We start from the raw sequence: 21,301 nt of genomic DNA on the forward strand, positions 1-21,301 counted from the left end.
CGCACCGTTGGCGCTCTTTCCTATCTCTTCGTTGAAAAGCTCTTTTCGCATTCTGTACGAGGGCTTAAGTTCCTTATCGTCTTTCAGTAGCTCCTTAAACACCGTTCCGTGTTCGTTATTTTTAATAAAAGGCATCCACCTTTTCTTATGCATAAATACATTCATCAAGCCGCGATACGATCATTTTCTCTCGACAATTTTCTGGCTATCTGATTTAAAATTCGAAGAAAGTTATTCTCTCTCTCTCTCTCTCTCTTGGAACATTTTTCCAGATCGCGTGGCCGCGGTGCCGCCCCCGGGGGTGGGAGAATCGCGTACTCGCGATCGCTCGCGTGTCAGTTTTCCTCGATCGGCCTTAGCGAGGAAACCGGGTTCGTGTCCGCGACGCCTAACGGACCATTTCTCTTCTTTTTTCTTCCATCGCCTCTTCACCCCCCTCGTGGCCCTCTACCGCACCGCTGGGAATTAAATGTAGTCGAGTCGAGTGCAACCTTCCCGGTATAAATTGTCGAGCGAAAACGGATGGTCGCGCACGCGACCTCGCTTTTCCTCCTCCTCCTCTTCGTTCTTCTCCTCCTCCGTCTCCACGGAGAACAGCGCGCGCGCTTGTTCGTTCGTTCGCGTCTACGTCGTTGCCCGCGGAGTTCCATGATTAACCGACGTTTTTCGAGATTCAACGCGCGGAGTTTGTCACGGTGAAATCGTCGGGTAAAAGAAGAAAAGAAAAAGAAAAAGAACGAACGGAAAAAAAAGAAAAAAGAAAGAAAAAAAGAAACCGGTACGGGGGTAGGCAGGAAACATGATTAAGAGCCATTTTAAAATTGCCGCTGTACACGGGGACACGGAGTCGCCTCCTTTGAGTACGAAAACCGGGTCACTTTGATTAATTGAAGTTTTTTGCCCGGGAAACGGCCTCCCGTCGCGTAGATATCCGTTCTTTGGCCCGCGTTCCATTAAAACACGGTTAATTAATGCAACGGGCGGGCGCGCGCGGGCTTTTTCTTGTTTTTCTTCTTTTTTTGCGTCGGAACAATGATTGCAAAGTGATATCGTCCCGCAGGACGCGGACGATAACAGGAAATATCCTGTGAAACGGGAGTGTCGCGCAGCTCCGCGTTTCCGTATCGTTTCGTTGCGTATCCACGGCAGCGTGGCGTGTTTTTTTTTCTCTTTTTTTTCTCCGCCCCTCACGTGAACGGGGTGGGAGCGGGGGTCTGTTATTAAAAGGTGCAATCTCATCTTAACGGCTTACGTTGCACTAAATAAAATAACGAGCCAAAAGGCAGGCGCAAAAAAGAAGACGGGAAATGGAACGGGAAGTACGTCAGTGCTCATTAAAAACTACCGCGATGGAGGAACGGTAAAAAAGCGGAGCGATTCCGGGGTTTCGTGTTCGGCATCGTTCCGTGCCTCTATTTTTCCCGTATATTTTTCTTCCGCGGACCAAAGAAGGGGAAAAAATCGGAAACGACGCGAACGGACAACCGTCATACGATAATTAGAACCAGCTAGCGAGTACTCGCGCCAATGATCCAACCCGGCGATGAATCGTCTCGTTTCCGCGATATACGATTCTTCGGATTCTATCTCGAAAGCTTGGGCGCGGAATACGCTCGAAGCAGGCGGTAGTTTCATTCGCAGAGGTCAAAAATTGATTTTTTTTTTTTAGGTTTCGTTGGTTTTGAATCGTGGAATTTCCGAAGAAGGTACCAATTTCGTACGATCATCTCTTCTCTTTACTTCTTAACTCGTTACCACTTAAAGAGTGGAGGGACTCTTCGGTAAACGTGGCCTTACAGCCCGAACCAAGGATTTTGAAAATTGTCAAGTTTATTATTTCATCGTGGTACGCTAAAGGTGAAAAGAAAGCTTATCGAAACTTTAAATACCGTTGTTGTTCGAACGAATCAAGTTTCGGGCCCTAGTTCGCGACATAACTGCACACATTCCATTGAACAAACTTTCTCCGTTTGTCTATCAAATTAACAGAATAGTCGAAATTGGTTCAGTCGTGGACGCTTTCCCTAAAAGAGATTCTCTTTAACGATCCGTAGCTCGTACGATTTTCGTTACATTCGCTCGAAAAAAATACCTCGCGTACTCGAAGCATTGTTAAATACGTGTGCACAGAACCGAGCTCAAACTGTGTACGATTCCCTTTGCAGAAAATCGCAAAGAGATCCGAGAAGTGCCGCGACTCGAGTAACGCTAGGAAGAGTAGACGCTGACGATATCGCGAGAGACGCTCTTCGCGAGTGATGGGAGCTCTGTGGGACACGACACGTGTTATCCAGAACTCGTGGGGACCGGATGAGTCTCGGTTTAACGGTGGACACGATAATGGATCGGTGGACACGACGAAGGATAGATCCCGATCTCGTGGGACCCGAGGCGGAAGACTTCGAACTTCCCTGCACGGATAACTCCTGGACTTGAGGGACAGGATAAGGTCCCGTAGGTTCTACTCGTTTCGAAAAGTGTGTACCGGAAAGTCTGGGAGGGTTTCGAAAGATTCGGGGAGTCTGCAAGGGTCTAGGGAGCGGGCTTTGGGAACCAACCGACCCTCCCTCTCCCGTTTCTCAAGAATCCTTAGCGATCTGCCGAGACCTCGGCTGCATTCCCGACCTCTGGAACCCATCGGACACCCGGTTTCTGTAGAATTACGCGAACTCCTCCAGAATGTCCCAGGCCCGCCGAGAATCCCTGGACTCCTCAAATTCCTCGAGATACTCGGGGCCACACAGACTTCCATCGACGGACCGAGCTACAGACACGGTCCGTACTCGCGTCTCACGAGTCCAGGATCGTTCGAAACATTTTCCAGGAGTCCACCTTCGGTCCTGGATCGAGTGCAAAGTGTCCCGTATTACTCGTGTTATGTCGCGGTAATATAGGGCTTTTCTGTATCGAGTTTCGTAAGTCGATGGACTTAACGGATTTGTAACACTTTGGTCCAAGTTTCCGCGGTGTTCGACACACCGAGTCTTGCTGATCACGTGCAGATAGTTGGTCTTGGGTACCGGGACACGGAAAAAACGTCCAACACCGAACAAGTTTACTATAGATTCGACCGTTCGGTTTAACTACTCTGTTTAATGTTTCTATCGCGCAAAGTTTGTAAAAAATACACGTAAGGTTCACGTTTAACGAGCAGGGGAGGTACCATATATCGTTGCAGGTCTTGCATATTAAGCGGATGATCGTTTCAAGTGCAAAAGTATTTATAATTCTATCTATATCGTGGGCAGAAATAATTGTTCTTCTATTTATATCATGGACAGAAATAATTATATTTCTATTTATATCGTGGATAAAAATAACTATAGTGCTCTTTATATTGTAGAGAAAAATAATTATGGTTCCATTGACATTATGGACGAAAATAATTCCATCGTACGTGGACAATTGTCACAGATGCAATTCCAAAATTACGTTTACTTTCTTTTTCGCACTTAAAGCAAAGAATTTATATAGATCAGTTGGAGCATTACTTGGAGGTACCATTTATCGTTGCAGCCTTGCATATTAAGCAGAAGATCGTTTCGAGTGCAAAAGTATTTATAATTCTATCTATATCGTGGACAGAAATAATTGTACTTCTATTTATATCATGAACAGAAATAATTATATTTCTATTTATATCGTGGACAGAAATAACTATAGCACTGTTTATATAGTGGAGAAAAATAATTATGGTTCCATTTACACTATGGACGAAAATAATTCCATCGTACGCAAACACTTGTCACGGATGCAATTCCAAAGTTACGTTTAATTTCTTTTTCGTACTCGAAGCAAAGAATTTATATAGATCGTTTGGGGGCGTTGCTTGTTTCTACGCGCGCAGACACAAGCGAGACGGTCGATTCTTTCGAGAAACGAATCGTCGGGTGTAAAATCACCGAGCTCCCAGAGAATTTTGCATCGACGGAAATCTCGACCTTTTCCGTTTCCAGGTTTCTTTTCGGTTCGATCGTATCCCACGGGCACGTTGCACCCGACGTAAGAGAAAGAAAAGAGCAATCTCTTCTTCCGGCGTGGGATCGTCATTTGGCGCGCGGCGCTCGAATAAAATCTTTTCGAGCGAACGAGCAGCCGGCAGCCGAATCCAGCGGTAAAACAGCGAGCGCGTCTTCGAGTTCGGGCTAACCGCGTAGCAACGAGCGAAGCCATTTCCTGCAGACTGCGGTCCGCAAATTGCGCGCTGTTTTCGTGAACTTACATCGCGCCGGAGCGGAAAATCTCGTTTCATTCGGCCGAGCGGCGCGTCGATGGAATCTACTCGACCGAAATCATCCGGAACGCTGATTAATCGTGGCTTGACCACCATCCTATATCGCTGCTAGTCACTATCGTTAGAATTATTATGCGACTTTATTGCATGTGGTCGAAGGTATACAACAGGATAATCGTTGTAAAATGTTACGAGTTGTTTTTACGAGGTATTCAAACGACAAGATATGTGTAACACTTTTCGTTTAAACAAATTTGGGACACTAAGTTTTCTTAAATGGAAACGTTTGAACAAAATTAAGGGCACTGAGTTTTCTTGAATAAAAACGTTTAGATAGAGTTAAGAGCACTAAGTTTTCTTGAATAAAAACGTTTAAATAAAATTAAGGGTACTAAGTTTTCTTGAATGAAAACGTTTAAATAAAATTTAGGGCACTTCTTAAATAAAATTATGTATTTGTTATGTTCTTCCCAATAGAGGATTGGAAGAGGTGTAAAACGATCTACGGGTTTAAGGTAGTCATTAAAGAAAAAAATACATTCTTTCGAGAAATGGATGCAATGAATTCTAGGTATTTGTTTATTATTATACCTCGGTATTATACAGAGTTCTCTTTTGAGTTCTCTAAGTTTTTAGAATAATGGTGTTCTCGAACGATGATATATGTTCGTTCGTAACTTATTCATTTGATATTTTCCTGCACGATGATCTACAGTGTATTTCGAACGAATAATTCTTATTTGTCTCTCACTCAGCCAACATGATTTTCCAACCAGAGTAGCGAAGATATTTACGAACACAGTAGGGTGACACGAGTCCTGAACACGCTGGATGTACTACAAAAGGTTGGTAAGTTGGCTAGTAGGACGTCATAGAGGCAAGAAGTGTTTCAGTGCTCCAGTTTCCTATGAAAGCGCACAAACAGGAGTAGGTAAGAAAACCTACAAATTATACTTCCTAAAAACTGTTCCCATTATATAGACTTCATCGCGATAAAAACGAATCTAATAGTGTTCTTTCATCTCATCATTTCCCTATACTAGAAACCAAAGCAAGAAGATTGTCATAGTCTCAAATTAGGTAAGAAAGCTTAAAAATTATATTTTCCAAAAATTGTAAGTATGCAGTGTTTATCGTACTAAAAATGAATCCAAAAATATTCCTTCATTTTGTCATTTCCCTATAGTAGACACCAGAGCAAGAAGATTATTACAGGCTTGGACTTGGACTAGTAGTATAGTTTTCTAAAAACTATACTAATTATATAGATTTCGTTGCGACAAAAACGAATCCAACAGCGTTCCTCCGTCTCTCCAATTTACCAGCTCCCTATAGAACTGGTGGAAAGAACCTTTGGTAGAAACCAAAGCAAGAAAGCTCACAATTGCTACACAGTCACAATAATCGAACAATAATCGAACAATAATCGACCAATAATCGAACAATAATCGAACAATAATCGACCAATAATCGAACAATAATCGAACAGGGTAAACGACGAGCGCTCGATAGCAAACATGTCCCATTCGGTGGCTAAAACGCATAAATGTTCGCGAGCGGTGCGAACAAGGGATCGGTTCGAGTCGTGGAAGAGTGGAGGTATATTTTCCACGACGATGTTGTCGATCGCGGTAGAGAGACTGTTATTAAACTCGAGCCACGAAGAAAAACGAGCCTCCTGCTTGCACTCGAACGCGCGCGAGCTTGCATTCGTAGGAGCCGCGGGACGGGGAAGATGGCGGCGGCGGAGGAGAAGCTTGTTGGCGCCTCGAGCCTTAATTACCTCTGGTGGTCTTTTGAAGCTGCGCTACCGCCGTCTTTGGTCCCGTGACAATTATTATTACGTGGTGCAAACCTCGTGTAACTCGGGCATACACACAAACACACACACAGAGTGAAAATTCTATAGCCGGTGCACACGTACGCGCGCGAAAACATTCCTGCCTCCCGTTTGCTCGACGCGTGCGTGCCCCGAAACGTGGATGGCACTCGCGTGTTCTGAAAACTTAAGGCTTCCGGCTGTGGGGCGTACGGTATTCGAGAGCCCTCTTTCCTCTTTTCTTCGGATAATTTCGCGGGGGAGAAAAAGGAAAGGAAAAGAAAAAAAACAAAAAGAAAAAAAAAAGAACCTGTCCGAGAAACGTTGGCAGCCAGTGCCGAGAGAGGCGGGTACGGGAGCTTCCTAGGGAAGTTCGCGAAAAAGAAGAAATTCGAGGCTTCCGCCCGCTGGAACCGGACGGGGAAGGGATCACGTAGTCCAGGGAGTAATTAAGAAATCTTTTCGCCCGCTTTCGCAGGAAGGATGCGCCCGCGAGATTAAAATCCATGCGTTTTGTTTGCCGTATTCCGGTCCCGGATAAATGATACCGCGGAGCGGAGCGAAGCGGGGGGCCAGGGCTTTTCCTCGTGCGGAGAGTTCTTACACTCGCGGATTCTTCTCGCGAACGAGGGTCGTTTCGATTTTCGATGGTTCCCCTGTTCCATTTTGTAATTGTTCGATTTACAAGCGGGACGAACGAGGCGTGGAAACAGAGGTGGGCAGACACGTCGAGACCGATAATTGGGGGACAGATTGATCGCGAATTAGTGAATAATCATGAGCCCGTGGATGGAAGTTGGTCTTTGCATGAAATCATAAGGTTGAACGCGTGACGAAAACGTCCTCCTCGTCGTCGTCGTCGTCGTCGACGTCGTCGTCGTCTCGAGAAGTCGAACGAAGTTGCACAGTCCCCCTGGTGCATTAGCGCTGGCGCGAGTGGGTCCATCAATATTAATAAGGCAGTAACTGGACAGCGGATGTATAGAGACGGTCGATCGGATAACCCATTTATTAAAAAAGAAAGCTCTCGTTCCCTCTTGGCTGCGCCATTGGACGAGGATTCGGACTCTTTTTTGTTCTTTTTTTCTTTATTTTTCTCTTCTCTTGTCTTTTCTTTTTTCGTTCCATTTCATTCGCGACGGAAGTTACGAATGCCGTCTCCTTTTCCAGAACGTAAAAGTTTCGATGCTCGTTTCGGTGGTCGAGAGATTTGCATGTAACGACGCGATATCTGACCGACGTGTAATTCGAACGACAGCGTTCGAAAAAATCGACGCACGTTTAAATTCCTCTGGACGTCGTCTCCGGGTTTCGACTTCGTTGCCTTTTGTTCGATCGAGCGTATCGAGAAGTCCACGACGAATATCCGTTTAGAGACGATCATCGGTTGTATCCATCGTTGGTTACCGGTTGATTTTCGATATCCAGGCACGGTATAATTATCGTCGGTGGAAAAGTTTAGATGTGTTCCCTTTGTCGGAGAATCATTTTTGGAGCACGTGTATTTTAATCGAAATCCAACCGTGGTTTGTATTTTCGCTAACTGTTCCCCGAAAGCTCTATTATTATTTTCGAACAGCCATTGCGTTGGAACTCAATTTGTATTCATACAGAAATGGTATATATACGAATTTAACTTTGATCCATTGTTCCCTTTGCCTCACAATCTGCCATTTTGTACCGTAACAATCGATGGAATATTTATTATATCGTTTTCGGCTAGCTTCGAGCTTTGATACGATAAATACTATCTGAACGCACTTTTTTAATTATCGGATCGTTGGACGTATCGATTTGCGAAATCGGCTATTTCGTGTGCAAAAATTCGGTGAAATTCGGCTTCAATCGAGGGATTTTCATAAAGCATGATACCACGTTTCGTTAAAAGCTCGCGTACGTTCCTCGATAAAACGCACCGAACAGTCCCCGCCATTGTTCGTTCTTCGCTGACTGCGTACGGTAGCTAATGCGATCTAATAATTTGTATATTTCTCATCGTACCTTCGCGAGAGTATTATCCATAGATCGACGAGGTTGTTCCGTAAAAGATAAAAACAAATAAAAGATCCTTCGAGTCATCTCAGATTACACATAATTAAAATAATAACATCCACGGTAAAACGTTACGTCTAAAATCCTCGCCGATCCGTAATATTCTCGAAGCCGTACAATAAAGTATACAAAATTGTTTAATTTCCATTACCAACCGTCACTCCAATACGCGCGAGCGACGTCGCTTTGAAGTTCTCCGACCAAACGGTTCGCCTTTGCTCGAGTCTCGCTCCAAACAAAATTTTCATCCGGATGAAAGTACCGCTCGACGAAACAAAAGATAAATCCATCGTTCGCCGATTTAAATAAAAATTCGTATTACAGAATCAAACATTTAACAACGAAACTCGAAGCTTTCGAACGAAACGTTTCCCCGTCAACTCGGTCGAAGATACAAGTCGTCGATTCCGAGAAGAAATTCGCCACCGTCCCTCGTTGAAGCGTTATCGACGAGCACGTTGTACGTAACGACGAGCAACGTATCGCGTAGCGTTATTTCTTCGGGAAACAAGACGCGTCGGGTTATACCGGAGATCCAACTTGTAAATCGGATTCGTTCCGGTTGCAAGAGCATCGTGCGAACATCGATTTCCGAGTGGATCGCGTGGATCGTGATTCGGGGCGTGTAGCCGAGCGATCGTATCGCCGGTGAAATTAGACTTTACACGAAATCACGAAGCGGAACACGCGACCGTGGGGTCGCGGACGAGACCGCAGTTCCTTGGCACGTTAATCCTGGCGCACTTGGTCCATCAATATTAATAAGATCCTGGGACCGGACAGCGGAGGACTCGGACGACGAACGATCGTACGGTCAATTTGCCCGCCGGTTAAGTCGAGTTTCTTCCTCATCTTTTTTCCTTACCTTTCTTCTTCTCTCGCTACGCCATTCGGGACGTATCGTCCGTTGCTCGGACCGTAAAGCCAGCACGGGATCGTTCGCGCATTAATGACCGTCACGTCACTGCGGAATCGCACCCGAGGGTACCACAGCTGGTTGAGGCTTAAAGTGTCGTAATAGCAACACCGACGAAGTCCATAAACACCGGGCCGACGTAAAGGACGATAACTCGGGCAAAAACGTCTCGTGTCGCTCTTGGCGAGCTTCTTACCAGCTCTCTTAGTACACGCCGAGTGTATGTATATATATATATATATATCGGTTCTACTTTCGACCTCGGCACTTGTTACAACAGCCCTGGTTCCCTATCCCCTCCCCAATACCGTAGCGGTATCCATCGTTCTATTCGCTTCATCGTGCCGCTTTCAATACTTTGATAAGCCCCTTAATTGGACGATTAATTTATTTTGAGACTTATTCAGGGAATAAGTAGTCTATTTATAGGTAGCGGCCTCTAATTATACGGGCAATATTTCAAGGGGTAAATCTACAGGGTGAAACGAGGTACAGGGTTGTCGCGAGTAGAAGAAAGATACGTATAGGAGATTGTCTTTTGCGAAAGGAATCGTTAGTTTCTCTGGAGGAAATATAGATTTCGTTCTTTTTCGTTGAATTGTTACCACTAGTGATGATTAGTTTTTGACGAGTAATTTTAGCGATTTTGTGACGACAAGATCAAAGGATACTGTTTCGAAAGTGTTCTAGATATGTACAAGATGGATAGAACAAACAAGCTGGTCCCAATCTCTCGACTGGACCAATGTATATATTCGAGAGTCACCAATCTGCTCAAAATAATTCGAAAAAAGAATAACGCGTGCCATCTCTACCCTCGAAGAAAAATGTTCGAAGAAAGAATAATGGGCGTCATCTCTTCCCTCAAAAAAATATTCGAGAAAAAAGAATGAGTGCCATTTCTCACCCCCAAAAAATTTCGAAGAAAGAACAACGCTGGTCATATTTCCTCCTCAAAAAATTATTTGAAAAAGGGAACAAATCTATCTCTCCTCCTCCTTCCTCCACCCCACCCAAGAAAAATATTCGAAAGAAGAATAACGCGTTCCATGTCTCCTCCCAAAGAATGTTCGAAAAAAGAACAATGCGAGCCATCTCTCGCCTAAAAAGAAAAAATACTCGAAAAAAGGAACAACGAGTGCCATCTCTCCCCTCAAAACAAATTTTCGAAAATAGAATCTTCTCAAAAAAATATTTGAAAAAGGGAACAAGTTTATCTCTCCTCCTCCTCCCTCCACCCCACCCAAGAAAAATATTCGAAAGAAGAATAACGCGTTCCATGTCTCCTCCCAAAGAATGTTCGAAAAAAGAACAATGCGCGCCATCTCTCGCCTAAAAAGAAAAAATACTCGAAAAAAAGGAACAACGAGTGCCATCTCTCCCCTCAAAACAAATTTTCGAAAATAGAACCTCCTCAAAAAAATTTTCCTCCTCAAAAAAATATTTGAAAAAGGGAACAAGTCTGTCTCTCCTCCTCCTCCCTCCACCCCACCCAAGAAAAATATTCGAAAGAAGAATAACGCGTTCCATGTCTCCTCCCAAAGAATGTTCGAAAAAAGAACAATGCGCGCCATCTCTCGCCTAAAAAGAAAAACTATTCGAAAAAAGGAAGAACGAGTGCCATCTCTCCCCTCAAAACAAATTTTCGAAAATAGAATCTCCTCAAAAAAATTTTCCTCCTCAAAAAAATATTTGAAAAAGGGAACAAGTCTATCTCTCTTCCTCCTTCCTCCACCCCACCCAAGAAAAATATTCGAAAGAAGAATAACGCGTTCCATGTCTCCTCCCAAAGAATGTTCGAAAAAAGAACAATGCGCGCCATCTCTCCCCTAAAAAGAAAAAAATGCTCGAAAAAAGGAACAACGAGTGCCATCTCTCCTCAAAAAGAAGAATCACGCGTGTCATTTCTCCTCATCACCCCTCCAAAAGAAAAAAAAAAAAGAAAAAAAAAAATTCGAAGAAAAAATAACGGCCGCAACTAGGAAGATCCGGTCCTTCGTTGCAGAATCCATTCGCGAAATTCGCGAGCGGGTAAGCTTAAAGGGTTCCGCCTTCTCGACAAAGTGGCGCGTACCGGCGCACCGGCGCACCGGCGCACCGGCGCGCGGCGGGCGGCGGTACGAAATTAGCTTACGGATTCACGATAAGCGGCTTACGCTTCGAGCGGGATAATCCTCCTCGGCCGGTCTTCGATTCTTGATCGTTGGGCGAACGCTTTGAGCTCCGCGGTTCGTTCGCTCGCGCGCGTACCCGCTCGCGAGTCTCTCCGCCTCGAGAGCCACCACCAGGAATAACAGTCTCGCCGCCTTAATCGGGATGGAATTATTATTCCAGGCCAATGACCAGTCAGCGGCCAATTTGAAATCGGTTTCGACTATTCCGGGCGGGCAGCTGCAACGCGCGTCGATCGCGCAGACCCGGGAGCAGATGCGCGAATCGGCCGCGAACCATGTTCATAAATCACGATATCTCGAGTCGGTTATCGTCTTTTTCTCTCTTTTTTCCCCCCTCCCTCTCTCTCTCTCTATTCCTTCTATCAATCGCCACCCGGTGCGCGGTTCTCGATCGCGACCCCGTTTCGGCTTCTGCGAAACGGCAACGATCCGACGATATCGATCCAACGCGATCGTAAAGGCCGTTTTTAGAATCTCTCCACGACGTCTGGACTCGGCTCGACTTCGCGAATCTTGTTCCCGATCCGTGAACCACCGTGGTTGTCTCATCGAGAGAAACCGGATCCAAGCGATACCGTACCGGAATCGCGGCGAATTAGTTAATGGACGCCCGACGATAAAGCCACTCACCTCTTTCCCTTTGATATCTCTGTATCGGACCCACTTGCCCAGACGTGGTCGCCAGTACTCGAGTAGATACGCCTCCGCGTACTCAACGCCCAAGCCGTTCCCGAAACGTCCTTGGGTAGCGGTACCCGTGATCAAATGAACCGTATGAAGGTCGATCTCCAACCATTCCCTGGCTTCTTGGGTGATCTGATTCTTCGGGCACCATGCACCGCCAAGGTTCTCCGCTTTTAATCTGAAACAGTCGAAATCATCGTCATTGTCATTTGACCGGTGATGGTCACTCGTTGATGGTAGGATCGTTCGAAAGAGAACGATAGACGATTTCGTGACTTCCAACACGCTCGATTCGTGAACAGTGAATTCGAAGTGGATCCTCCGCGGCGACCAATGGAAGTAAATTCGTTTACGGCCACCTTGGACGGTGGCGTCCAGTTTTTCTCGATTGTAAGTTCGAGTGGCCGGGTTCGGGCAACCGGTGCTCACTGGAAGAGAGCCCTTTTACTACGGACATCAAACAGCGAATATTGCGACCGACCGGGTGTCTTCTCGAGAGAGTAAAGAAGTACGTTGGGAAATAGCAGGGGATGTATAGCCTGGCAATTTAAAGAGGATTCTCGGAGAGGAGCGACTGAGACGAGATGTACAGTGTTTGGAGTTAAAGGAGGTGAAAGTACGAAAGGACTAGAAGGACTTGACGCGAGAGATGTTGTCAAAATTGTTCACGTTAGGTGGCTGGTGTTTGATCGGTCCAGGTCCTCGATATATGTCGCGTCTCGTGGAGGGGGAAACGCGAGATTGTAGGATTTGCATTGGAATCGAGGAACCGAGGGGAAAAATCGATACGTTGGGATGTTTGGTGGGAGATGAATTTGGATCAGGGTTTCCCCCTTCTCAGGGATATTTTAAAACCTGCCGAGCTATAGTGTAGGAAAAATATTTCCGGTTATCAGGAAGCGTGCATTTATTTCTCGAAGGGAGTAACGATCGAGCGATGCGTTTCTTTTCGAATCGAGTGTCACGAGGTTCACAAGTTCGTGGAAGGTAGGGGATTCAGCTAAAATTACAAACAAAAGGTCGAAGGGACAATCTATAGGAAGTATTATTTAAAGAACAGTTTCCTTCTTCTCGAACCGTCCTCGAGGTCTCTTTTCATCGATTGTTTAAACCGGGGGTAAGGTGACGTCCGAGTCGACTTAAGGGAGAGTCTTTAATTTCTTTCTCGTGTAAACTGCGCCCCGATGTCTTCTTCGAGGAAAGAAAAGTACCAACGAAACCGTGGCATTCTTAAATCTCGTAGGAAAGATACAAAAGGGAATTAAACGAGACACAACGATGGAGATCGTGAGTTTAAACGCGTCCCGAATGAACCTGCCCCGTGTCGGGCAAAGAATAATCGGACAGTGAATTCTTGAGAAGATTCTACGAACTTCAACGATTCGACCTATCCCTCGGACATTCGAGGATCGCCTATTTTTCAGCAAGGGGCTTTCGATACTTTCCGAACGTAACGAATTAATTAAACGCGATGGTATCCCGACGAGCTTCTTCCGGTCTTCGCCTCGGTACGTCTCCCTGGACCGAAAAATTTTCCAACGAAATTCCGATATCGTCGCGAATACCGCTGCTCGTTCGTCGGCAACTTTTACGTCTTTCGAATTAAGCAGAGTCCGTTCGTTCTTTTTCTTTTCGCTAAAGATTCCTCCGGTAACTTCCATAAATTCTTTTTCGTTTCGAAGCTCCGATCAGGATTTATTTCAGCTTACTTGCGTGCATTGTGTACGTATATCTGATGCAAGTTACACCTATTCATATTTTACTTTCGTTCTCTCTACGTTTGACGATCACGCGTGGTAATTTTCATACATTTAACATCGTACAAAGAAGAAAGCAATTCGATATAACGATTATTTTTTGCATTCAATTCTCTTTCATTTTACGAGTGAAAATACACATTTTTTCGAATACGTCCCAGTTGTTTCAAATCATCGCCATGGTTGTCGATCGATATATTCAATATGACTTTTATCTATGAAAATTTGTATTTTTTCGAAATCGATTCACTCGATCTGGTTTCTAATCGTTTTCTGTTTATATTGTCCGTGAGTCAGGCCCTGAATTTGATAATTTTCTATCACCCTCTCCTACCATATTATGCAATATATTCGTATAATTTCACTCGTAACTTCACTAATTCAGCTTCGACTCGTAAATTTTATCAACTTGTTAAGACTTTCGTACGCTCTCAAATTATTCCAGCGAATTGGTCCGCCTTATCGACGTCTCGTACTCGAAGATCAAAGATCGCGTAACCTCGTGCTCGAAAAGTCGCGAAAGAAATATTAAATTAATTCTAATTTTGTATCCTACGTACGAAACGTTTGAGCGTACTCCGAGTCGAACTTCTTAGTAACTCGTTTCCTCGATCTTGCACATCGAATGCATGCTGAGAGCGTCGCAGAAAAAGGAAACACGAGTTTAACCACTTAATGAAACCCTGAGCGAGTAGATACCCTGGATAGCGGGTGGTATAAGTGATACCACGAAACTTTTAAAATCACCTTCGTCACGTGAACTCTTAACACGCTCCGACCACAATATAGACGCCTCCGCTCCACGAACGTCTTTATTCCATTCGAAGAGGCCCGATACGTGGCGAGTTATTCGCCAAAGAAAAAAGTAAAAAAAAAAGAAAACAATTTTTCAAGACGTTTACAAGTTCCAATTTCGAAGCTTTCGAGCACGTGTCCCCTCACTCAAATGAGAGAAGTAATTTCAATCGTCATTAGAAAACAAACAGCGGAACGTTTCGCGCGCAAGGGCTAATTTGAAATTAAAAACAAGTAGAATAATCGTAACGCCTAAAAATCTTCGCACCCTCCCGAAACTTCCTCGCCCTTGGGACCCACCGTTCGCAAAGTTTACGAATTTCGAAGTTTCGGGGATATTCTCCTCGGTCGTCTCCGTTGATACTCGTTACGAGCGATCGAAGACGATACAAAGATATGAAAATGTGTCGAGGAAAATTCCTGATTCGATCTTAAATCGAGCAAACTTAACGACGAGTTCGTTAATGGTTGCAGAGAGAAATGAATTTTGCCAAAGAAATTCGAGAAACGTCGAAACGAAATTTGAGAAACAAGAGGCAATTTTCAGATCCGTGATGTATCAGAACGATGCGCAAATAAATTTTCTTCGATATTAAACGGTGTTGTATTTTGTACTGTGCACGGTTCGCAAGAAGTCCTGCGAGATGGTACAGGGGCTCGCTTTGTATCGATACGTTTCAACTTTCATTGTCACTCGATTCAGTCACTGATGTAGCCAATAATACGCTATGTCTTCTTTCCAATTCGACCAATTGAACCCGCATTTCTCCCGTAGGACTTCTTGTCAACCGTGCACAGTACATAACGATACAATGTTCCGTTACGCGGTCATACTATTTTTCTCTCTTTAATACTCTGCTCCCTGAGTGAGTATTTTTATCGAGTTAATAAAAATTAAAAACAAAAATATATATATATAAATAAAACATATTTAATCAGTCAACGATTCACGGTGTTTCATCATCTTGGCTTACGAACCAAAACAAATGTACCGGTCATACTATTTTTCTTTTTTTAATTCTCTGCTCCTTGAGTGGGTATTTTTATCAAGTGAATAAAAATTAAAAAAAAAAAATATATATATAAAACATATTTAATCAGTCAACGATGCACGATGCTTCGTCATTTTGGCTTACGAACCAAAACAAATACTTCGAGATACTCCGATACGTTCAAGATAATAAAAAAACAATTCTTCCGGGGCATTATAAATTTCCAAACTCCTCCACGTTTCTGAAAAGGTATGACAACAGTGTTCCGCGATCGTTTTATGGATTCTAAAATACGACCACAGGTGTGTACGAAAACGAAAAAAGGACCCGAAAAGAATCGAGTGGAACGAGTGTTGCAAAACCGCGCAAAGAATTACGAGCACCGCGAAAACGCTGGGTAAACGACGTGTAACCAAAGAAATCCCTCCTCGATGCTACGTTGTCGTTTGAGCGTAGCGAAAAAGGAAGTAAAACGACCGGGAGACGAAACGACGAAGAAAAGGGGGACGGGTCCCAGGAGCCGGTGTATCCTGACGTACAGGTGATGTCGATCGAAGAGGTGTGCAACCCGGCCATTTAATATGTCCAGGTTGTAGCCGAGGCATCGGCGCTGGGCCGTGCTTCGGTTTTAATCTTTGGGGGTCGAAAGCAAGGCGCGGAGAGCTCGGTCGTAGCCGACATGAATAAAAGATGAGGCGCGAAGCGCCTTCCCTAATTGCGTGGACCGTTTAAATGCTCGGCTAAGAGAGAAGCTTCTCTGGTCGTAACGCCAAGACTATACCTATATACGTGTTGGTATATCCTTTGGAAGGTGCGAGCTGAATGGCGGCGTCGCGCGGGAGCGGGTACGCCGAACGTCTTGAAGGTTTAAGCGACCGGAGGAGAGGGGGTGGAGGAGGTGGAGGAGGCCGAGGAGGATGGCCCCCAAGTTTGTTTTAGCGTCGTGCATTATTCTTCATTACCCGAATATTTCGAGGCGCGCCTTAACAACGTGTACCCCCGTGGAATATTTGCGCTCGTCCCCTTAATTGTCGCCGGGGAATCGTCGCGAGCTTCCCTCTCCGCGATTACGATACGGATAATTCAATTTTTCTGGTGCGCGACGGGCCAGGGGAGGGGCGACACACAATCTTCGCGCAATTTCGAAGACGGAATTATACCGTGGTTTTCCCCCAACGGTTTCAGCGATTTCCATCGGTAATTCGCTTTTCTTCGGCACGGGGGCCCCATCCTGAACGAAACCGGGGACGGTTCATTAACCTCCTCGCGATTTAGCGGGATTTGATTACGTGACGCGTTTTCGGAGATTTTACGATTTGTTTCGCGCCGGAGGAGATTACTGCAGAAAGGGAGGTGAGGAGTGACTTCAATTAAATTTTTTTCTTTCTTTATTCATTCTGAGTAGGGACCACGCGAGGGGTGCGGTGTCGAATACAAGAGAAGACGGTCTCGATTATTTATGTTCGGTTCGGTTGTTAATGTCGCTGTGGTCCCAATTTTCATTTGCATCGAGATCTCCCCTTACTCGTGAAGTTCGAGAGCGATCGGAAGTTCGAGAGTGTCCCCCGATCGTGGACGAGTCGATTGTAAGTACTAACGCTCGACGCTTCTCGTTTCGAGAGTTCGTATTTTTAAGCGATTCTTTCGTTCAACGGGGGAAACTTTAAACTTTCGAGGCTTAGACTTAACGAGGGAAGGTGTGGAAATTGAAACTATAGAAATGTTAACGACTGTGTTTCCCTCGATCGTGAACAAGTCTGTTAAAAATATCAGCCCTCGAAACAAGAAGCTTCTAGCGTTGTTTCTTTTGATCGATTCGTTCATCAAGCGAGGGAACCTCTAAATTTCAAATCGAGGCTTAGATTTAACGAGGGAAGGTGTGGAAATTGAAACTATAGAAATGTTAACAAACTTCCCCGTTTGTGAGCAAATCGATGAAAAATACTAACCCTCGAAACAAGAAACTTCGAGGGTTGATTCTTTTGATCGATTCGTTCATCGAGCGAGGGAACCTCTAAATTTCAAATCGAGGCTTAGATTTAACGAGGGAAGGTGTACAAATTATAACTATAGAAATGTTAACAACCGTGTTTTCCCCGTTTGTGAGCAAATCGATGAAAAATACTAACCCTCGAAACAAGAAACTTGGATCGGTACTATTTTTAATCTAGTTGATCGTCTCGAACGAACAAGGGAAACTATACTTGAAACCGAGACGTAGACTTAACGAGGGTCGGTGTGGAAATTAGAACTCTCGGCTCGAAGCGAACACCGCGTTTTAAAATCCGAACCGTGCAGACTTTTCAAACCTCTTCCACTTTCGATACTCGAACCTAATTTTCGCGAACCTCCGTAGTCTCAAGATCCGTGACACACATCCTCGCGCTCGACGTGCTCGGTTCTACTTATTCGCGAATGAAATTCCACCGTTGCCCCCTACTGGCTGTGTTTCCATTAAATCGAAATAATCCCTCGGCGTGGGAGTCGACGTACTCGAACGCCGGCAAAAAGAGAAACAAAGAAATCTCCAGAAAAAGAAACTAACCGAGTAATACTATTATCAGTCGACAGGGAGTGGGGGAAGGGGGCGAAAACATTGACGCTGTTATCTCACGGACGATTGAAGCGAGTCCAGTTTATCTAAACTCGTTTCACCTGACCGCTTCGCGTCTCTCTTCGCGTCTCTCTTCTTACAAACGCTGTTTGCTCGAACTGGGGGGGCCAGGGGGGCCGGGTTACCAAGGTAATTCGCGACCAACTTCGAAATTAATGCTCGATCGTGTGATTTTTCACGCTCTCGAGAATCTCGTCGGTCGAACGAGATCGCGTCGCGCTAATAATCGTGCTTACCGGCCATCAATGGCCGTAACGATAACGCAAGGGGGGCAACGTTCTCGCGTCGCGGGAATCGAGGGGCCCCTGCAACGCCGCGTTCGTTGTAATAGTCGCGGCTGCTTTCGCGAGATTTACAGCCCGCGCGGTGGAAGTACCTCTTTATCCTTAACAACCGGCTCGGATGGACTGGTTTTCCTGTTGTTGCAACAACGGACAAGGAGGCAACGCCGATACGGGGTAACGACGACACGGAGCGGATTCGACGCGCGGGCACCGCAACCTGCAATTCCGAGACGGAATAATAGACGAACGGCCGCGTAGGTCGAGTTTATGGTGTTGGTGCCCCGGTATCGCGGCTGGGGGGACGCGCCGTAAAATTCACCATGGTCGTCGTCGTCGTCGTTGTTGTTGTCGTCTCGCGTCCGACGTTAATGTTAATTGATATTGTTCGGTATTACGAACTAATTGATATTAACCGTCGTACGCGTGTACGCGTGTTTCTGGACGTGCCCCCATGGGACGTCGAGAAAGGGGGACCGGTTAACGTAAATTGGTCTCGCGACGCGAGCCCTCGTTACTCGTATGCAAATTGTAACACGCGTAAAAAGGAATTACGTGTGGCTACAAATTCGCGCAAATTTCATCGATAGTTTTCAGTACACCGACGTGCAAAAGTCGCGCCGATCGCGTGCCCCCTTTTCCTCGCGATGGAAATCGCAGCGAAGCGGTTCTTGCCACTGCGAGTCGATTCGTGTAATTCTGAACGATGTAATTTCGAAAGCATCGTACTCGTGCGATTCTGTACGATGTAATTTCGAAAGCATCCTACGTACTCGTGTAATTTCGAACGATATAATTTCCAAAGATACGTACGCGCGTAATTCTGAACGATGTAAGTTCAAGTACTTCGTACTCGTATAATTTCAAACGGTATACAAGACGGTGTACTTGTTTCCCTTGGGTGCTTCGTAATTGTTTTTTACAAATTAAAAATCGCGCAACTTGGAATTATTTCACACTGAACGATGATTCACGTGTACGTGTACGGTTTGAATAATTATACGACAAATGCTATACGTATCTATGAAACTTCCTAATAATCTTTGTCAATGTATCGTATATTTATAACGTATTCATGATTATCAAAAAAAAAAAAATATTACAAATTAGCAAAACCAAACCCAGACCTAACCTGTGTCAGATTCGAAATATTAGAATCTAATCGAAATATTTCTAATTAAGAATTTTGATTCGGTGTACATACACGTCTTAGAAACCTAATATACCCATATTTAATTCGACGAACGAGATACAAATGGAAGCAATTCTACGAAAAAATTATCACCGAGAAGAATCACCTTTTGCCACGAAATTCGCGTAATTTGCAGAATTCACGATTCCCCGCTTACCCAGGTGGAGGAACTTTTGTGTCGCAGTGTACACCGTCGTCACGGTGAACATTTCAGTTCGTTTCGTGGCCAATTCGAACATCGTCTCCCACCTTTGGATACCTAGCACCCACCGATTTCGTATTTTCCGGTTTAACGTTCCCCATCGGAGGCGCTATTATCGTTCGAGTTATCGTCAGTGGCCGCGAGTGATAACGTTCCCGTCACCGATCTCCCCTACTCACGGTCCGCTTTATAATTCCTGTTTTACCCGTCATTTAACCGCGTTATGTCCGCTTACAGCCTACACGTGCCATTTAGAACGTCTTTTTGCGACTGGTCGCAAAGAGAAAGCATCGCGGGCGAGCTGTGTGGTCCGCGTTCGTCGAAAAAGGACGATCGGGGGGACCCGCTCCCCCTAAACCTCGTCTTTCGCTGGTAAGGGGGACTTTGTTTCGAACCTTCGAAAATCCCTGCGTGCCCCCCTTCCTTGCTCCACCGAGCGGTCACGCTCGAATGACGGACGGACGGCGTTAAATTGAGCGCGACGGAGAGATACCGTGGCGGACTTAAATTTTCCATCGTGTTAACCGCTTCGTGGACGATTCTGCGTTCGGTGAAATTAGCGGGAACGTGACACCGTCTGGCCACTATCTCGACGCTGTACGGTTTGTATTATGCAAAACGTTGCCCGGGAGAATCGACGCGCGGCGAACTCGTGGAAAAGAACGAGCCGGACGCGGTCCTTCGACTTCGATGAAAATTCGAACGCTCGTTCGGAAACTCGTCCCGAGTGCGCGTGAACGTTATGCGGGGAACTTGGCCCAACGTGGGGGACACGAAGGAAATCGATCGAGTCGATTGCGAACGTCTACGATCGCGAAGAAGGATACTTGAGGCGAGAGGAATGAGTAAAAAATACTTTAGGTGAGAGGAGAGTAGTAAAAAATACTTTAAGTGAGAGGGGAAAGTAAAAAAATACTTTAGGTGAGAGGGGAAAGTAAAAAAATACTTTTGACGAGAGGAGTGAGTAGAAAATATTTTTGGTGAGAGAGGAAAGTAAAGAAATACTTTAGGTGAGTGAAGAGAGAAAGTAAGAAATACTTTAGGTGAGAAGAGTGAGTAGAAAATACTTTAGGTGAGAGGAGTGAGTAAAAAATACTTTAGACAGGTGGGGAGAGAGAGTAAAGAATACTTTAGGCGAGAGGAGTGAGTAGAAAGTACTTTAGGCAAGAGGAGTGAGTAAAAAATACTTTAGAGAAGTGGGGAGAGAGAGTAAAGAATACTTTAGGCGAGAGGAGTGAGTAAAAAGTACTTTAGACAAGAGGAGTGAGAGTAGAAAATACTTTAGGGGAAAGGAGAAAGTAAAAAATAATTTTTACCAGAAAAGAGAGAGTAAAAAATACTTTAGGTGAGAGGAGTGAGTAAAAAATACTTTAGACAAGTGGGGAGAGAGAGTAAAGAATACTTTAGGCGAGAAGAGTGAGTAGAAAATACTTTAGGTGAGAGGTGTGAGTAAAAAATACTGTAGACGACTGGGGAGAGAGAGTAAAGAATACTTTAGGCGAGAGGAGTGAGTAGAAAGTACTTTAGGCGAGAGGAGTGAGAGTAGAAAATACTTTAGGGGAAAGGAGAACGTAAAAAATACTTTTGAC

The 21,301-nt window shown here is 45.0% G+C and overlaps 1 protein-coding gene across 1 annotated transcript in view; it reads right to left on the reverse strand.

Moving 5' to 3' along the window:
• LOC143148303 (discoidin domain-containing receptor 2) overlaps nt 1-21,301 on the reverse strand; it is a 247,667-nt gene that overhangs the window by 81,567 nt on the left and 144,799 nt on the right. Inside the window, exon 4 of the mRNA XM_076314517.1 lies at nt 11,826-12,057. Coding sequence (XP_076170632.1) covers nt 11,826-12,057 — 232 coding nt within the window. The remainder of the gene's footprint in view (nt 1-11,825; nt 12,058-21,301) is intronic.

Source organism: Ptiloglossa arizonensis, chromosome 6, assembly GCF_051014685.1.
Source record: "Ptiloglossa arizonensis isolate GNS036 chromosome 6, iyPtiAriz1_principal, whole genome shotgun sequence".
In the NCBI taxonomy this organism is placed as follows: domain Eukaryota; kingdom Metazoa; phylum Arthropoda; class Insecta; order Hymenoptera; family Colletidae; genus Ptiloglossa; species Ptiloglossa arizonensis.